The sequence below is a fragment of the Eurosta solidaginis genome, chromosome 5 (genome assembly GCF_040869045.1).
Source record: "Eurosta solidaginis isolate ZX-2024a chromosome 5, ASM4086904v1, whole genome shotgun sequence".
In the NCBI taxonomy this organism is placed as follows: domain Eukaryota; kingdom Metazoa; phylum Arthropoda; class Insecta; order Diptera; family Tephritidae; genus Eurosta; species Eurosta solidaginis.
In genome coordinates this window covers 109,302,362-109,306,854 of record NC_090323.1, presented here as the reverse complement: position 1 = coordinate 109,306,854, position 4,493 = coordinate 109,302,362, and the positions used below count along the sequence as shown (strand labels likewise).

The 4,493-nt window shown below is 38.2% G+C and overlaps 1 protein-coding gene across 1 annotated transcript; it reads left to right on the top strand.

Moving 5' to 3' along the window:
- Positions 1-972: 972 nt before the first annotated feature.
- Positions 973-2,005, top strand: LOC137254253 (uncharacterized). The gene is made up of 2 exons (XM_067791946.1): positions 973-1,108; positions 1,194-2,005. Exons 1-2 carry the CDS (start codon positions 973-975, stop codon positions 1,700-1,702), a joined length of 645 nt encoding a protein of 214 aa, XP_067648047.1. The 3' UTR covers positions 1,703-2,005.
- The last annotated feature ends 2,488 nt before the right edge of the window (positions 2,006-4,493 follow it).

Here is a 4,493-nt window from a genome sequence, read left to right as displayed (position 1 = left end):
CCTTATATATTCTATATATACATAAAATGGTAACGATTATCTCACTTTAAAATTTAAGCTAAATAATCTAAAGGCGGCCACCGTGGTGTGATGGTAGCGTGCTTCGCCTATCACACCGTATGCCCTGGGTTCGCACCCCGGGCAAAGCAACATCAACATTTTTTTTCAATTAGAAGAAAATTTTTCTAAGCTGGGTCGCCCCTCGGCAGTGTTTGGCAAGCGCTCCGGGTGTATTTCTGCCATGAAAAGCTCTCAGTGAAAACTCATCTGCCTCGCAGATGCCGTTCGGATTCGGCATAAAACATGTAGGTCCCGTCCGGCCAATTTGTAGGGAAAATCAAGAGGAGCACGACGCAAATTGGAAGAGAAGCTCGGCCTTAGCTCTCTTCGGAGGTTATCGCGCCTTACATTTATTTATTTTTTTATTTTTTAATCTAAAGTTTTTTTGAAACTGAGTTGAGAACTGTGTGTGTGAGTTTGTGACGTTTCACCGATCAGCTGTTAGTTGCGCTACTTGGTAAGATTTACAATGGTCAAAATAAAGTAGGTTTTAAAATTAGTTGCAGATTTTTTTGACATAAAGGGCTAATTAAAATTCCATAACCCTAACGCCATAGTCGTAACCATACCCATATTCATAACCATTTCCAATGTGATCGATTAATGTTGCCTTAGGCAAGGTGCACACGAGGCTACGCGTATTAGACGCTGCAAGCGAAATTTGTACGCTTTGATGCCGAACACATGTATTTGAATGGAGAGCTGCATACGAGGCGTCAGCTGCATGAAAGCGACAAAGCATGAAATTTTTGTGTAGCTAGGCGTACAGCAATGTTGGTCGCTAGGCGTAAATACGCCTAGAAAAGAGCAAGAAGAAGGTGTTTGTTTACAATTTTTCGTTTGCAAACTTGTGTGCTGTGCTTCTGTTGCTATAGTTATATATTGAATTTATTTCATATAAAAAAATATAAAATGGTCGACGCGACTAAATTCGTTCAATTGGTTGAGAATTATCCTTGCCTATATAAAAATAACTTAGCAGAATATTCGAAGAAAGATGTTACAGAAAGAGCCTGGGCAGCAATTGGTGTGGAAATGAATTGGTCAGGTGTGTAGATTTTGGATTTCTTTTTATAAATAAAAACAAAGAATATGTCTAAATAGATCTAAATTTATTACACTCTTCCTTACAGTGCCTGATTGCAAAGAAAAGTGGAAGAACTTGCGAAATGGCTTTGTAAGAAGTCTCAAGCCATCTCCTAGTGGATATTCTACTAAAGCGAAGAGGCGTTACTATTTGCACGACATTATGCAATTCGTTCTTCCATATGTAAAACCAGTGCATCATTCTGAAAATACCAGCAACATTATAATATCAGAAATGGAAGAACAATATTTGGATGAAATTGAAAATGGATCAATTGCTGACGACAACTACAGCGATTGTGCCCCCACGAAGACAGGATCTTTGATCTCCAACAACCTAGAATCACATCCAGCCAAAGAAAGCAATTTTGAACTAACATTTAGTGCCAAGAAAAGAAATAAAACAGCCCGAGATGAAGTCGATGTGGCGGTGCTAAATTACCTTAAAACAAAAAAGGGAAATACAACTTCGGAAGATCCAACAAAAAAAGATGTTTCTAATGAGCTTACTTCCCGACGTAAGAAGTCTTTCTCTGGAGAATTTGCGCACATTTAAAATTCGATCTATGATGCTGCTAGAGGAGCTTTTAAATGAACAAAGGGCACAATCTGTCAGGCGGGAACTGTTTGATCCAGCAACGTCTTATGATCTGCACCCCAGCTCCTTCGCCCAAGTAAACTTGCGTTTTTGTATATTATTTATTATATAATTATACTATTATTTAGTTATAAACAGATGTTAGAATGGGTATGTTTTCAATGGGCTGATCTCATAAGTGTCTTACTACATAGAAGTAGTCATGAATTAGACGATACAATAGTGAACGAAAAAAGTACCAGTGTTACAAGTGGATGCTAGTTTGAATACATGTACACCCAGGGAAGTAAGTATTGGCACAAGGCCTTTTTGCGGTTTTCACCTAGTTTTGCCTTAGAAAAATAATTATATAAATATATATATAAATAAGATGGACTAAAAAATCACATGCTTAAAATGTTTCCCAAAATTTAGAACATGTTTTTGAAATCGGTTTGCATAGTTTTCGTTCTACAATTAATTTAAGTTTTATTTAAAAATAGTGAAAACAAAAAAGAAAGTAGCTGAAACAACTTTTAATTTTTGCTGCTATAATTTTATTCGCATGTGTACACATAGTTCAAACTAGCCTCATTCACAGAACAGATCGAGTACTATTCGTAATATTATTTTATATGAATTATTATTCACTTTTTTTCAACTATTTGAATTAAAATTTATTGCAATAAATGTTGTTAAATGGAAAGTAAAACAGTCTAACAGTTTTTATAAACAATAATTCCACTGCCAGGGCAAAGAAACATTTGGTAATAAAAAATAATTGCTTAAATAGTGTCGTAAGTTTTGTGGGGCAGAATTTTCCATTATGTTTACATTATCGAACTCTGGCAGAGTACTTGGGTTCCGTTGAACTGGTTGCTGGTTTTCGATATCGGGAAGGAAGGTCGTGTATGATATGCCATCTTTTTTCCTTATAAAATTATGTAGGATACAAGCACTTTGTATAATTGAAATGATTGTTTCGTACTTTTGGCATCGTATAGGTGTTGAGAAAACTCCAAATTTTTTTACCATCATCCAGAAACTGCACTCTATGTTCTTCCTACCGCGACTTAGTCTATAATTAAATATGCGCATCTTGTTGACAATGTTTCTTTCCGGATAAGGCCGCATAACATTTTTCCTTAAAGGAAAGGCGTTATCTGCTACGAAATAATATGGAAACTTATTTCCACTGTCGTCATGCGGTAGTTCCTTTGGGGACGTCCAAACGTCGAAATTCTAAAAACTCCCCCGTCACTATTTCGTCCTGCAAATCCGCATTCTATTGATGTAAATATCCCGTCGGCATCGCAACAGGCAAGTAATATTACTGAATGGTAGTTTTTGTAATTGAAATTAGCTGAACCCGAATTTGGATATTTTTGAATTCGCACATGCTTTCCGTCGATAGCTCCTAAGCAATTTGGCAGCTGCCATAGATCAGAGAACCGTCCCGCACTACTCTTCCAACGCTCCTCATTTGGCAACGTCATATAACAATCTTTTAATGAATTCCATATAGCTTTTGTTGTTTCTTCAACAATTACTCCGATTGTACGTTCTCCTCTTTGAAAATATAAAGCAAGCGCATTGAACGTGCATCCTGTAGCCAGATACCTAAACAAAAAGTTATAAAGAATTTAGACCACGCACATACACAACAACATGTTCGCCACCAACTCAGTAGTGGCCCCAATTCAAAGATACTCATATCTAATGAAAAGCTCCGACTCAGAAAATATTCCTATAACAAATCAAATTTTTCACCAGAACAGGGTAGATGTTGTTGTAGCAACACCTAATACTAGGATTTTCAACAGAGTTGGACGACAAAGAAATTACCGCTAGAGTTGTTGGTTCTACATTACAATTGACTCGGTGGTGTATGTCATGCGGATTACATAACGCATGCCGAGGTGATTCTGGATAAGTAAGAATTTACTCTGTAACAATATCGAAGCTGAGCAAGTGACAAGGTGACAAGGAACTCACTGGGAAGTGTTTAATTACCCCAGGTCACGGAAAGTTTTGGAGGGACTAAGCACTATTGAAAGTATTTTAACCAGATTATGAAAGGCGAGATGGTATCGGGCCCTGGAAATGTGCGTACTTATCTGCAACAATTGGAAATGCGGTTTAAGCCAACTGTGTTTAGAAACCTTTGCGGGCCAGCGCGTATTTATCTGGATAAAACGGTTTTCGGTCGGGAAATCCCGGCTTAGAAAATTTCAGAAGCAGCTTGTTTAGCATATCATTTCGATCTTCAACAAGGAGGAGTTCGTGTTATTCAGATGTCATAACCAAGCATTCCATAGCAGTTATGAGTGTAGAATTATGGTAGGCCTGCAACTGTATCCAGTGGAGGTTATGTAGATCGGAAGACCATACTGGTGGCTCACAAAAAAGATCGGTCGGCCAATTGCGTTCTACATCGTCAAAGGTGTTGATTTGTACTTTCCCCCAGGTGCTGCAAGCGATTTTGTGTCGCATCTCTACGCAGCAGTTTAAATGGCCTAGGCAGTTTAGATGGCCTAGGCTAATGCCCGCTACTAAATCCAGGGAAACCAGCTAACACAGGAGAGTCATATCGCCCGATATATCTCCTGTCGCCAGTAGCCAAGGCGCTTGAAGCCATTTTGCTCCCGTACTTCAAAGCAAATTTGCAACTAGCCAATCATCAGCATGGCTTCAGAAAACTACACAGCACATCCACCGCGTTAAATGCCATTAGTACTCAAATAAATTGCGGATTAAATCAAAACCCTCA

What these genes read in the sequence shown, in the direction of transcription:
- LOC137254253 (XM_067791946.1), top strand. Translation starts at nt 973, where the DNA reads ATGGTCGACGCGACTAAATTCGTTCAATTGGTTGAGAATTATCCTTGC. An exon ending in TGTGGAAATGAATTGGTCAG is followed by an intron (nt 1,109 to 1,193) that starts GTGTGTAGATTT and finishes TCTTCCTTACAG; the next exon opens with TGCCTGATTGCAAAGAAAAG.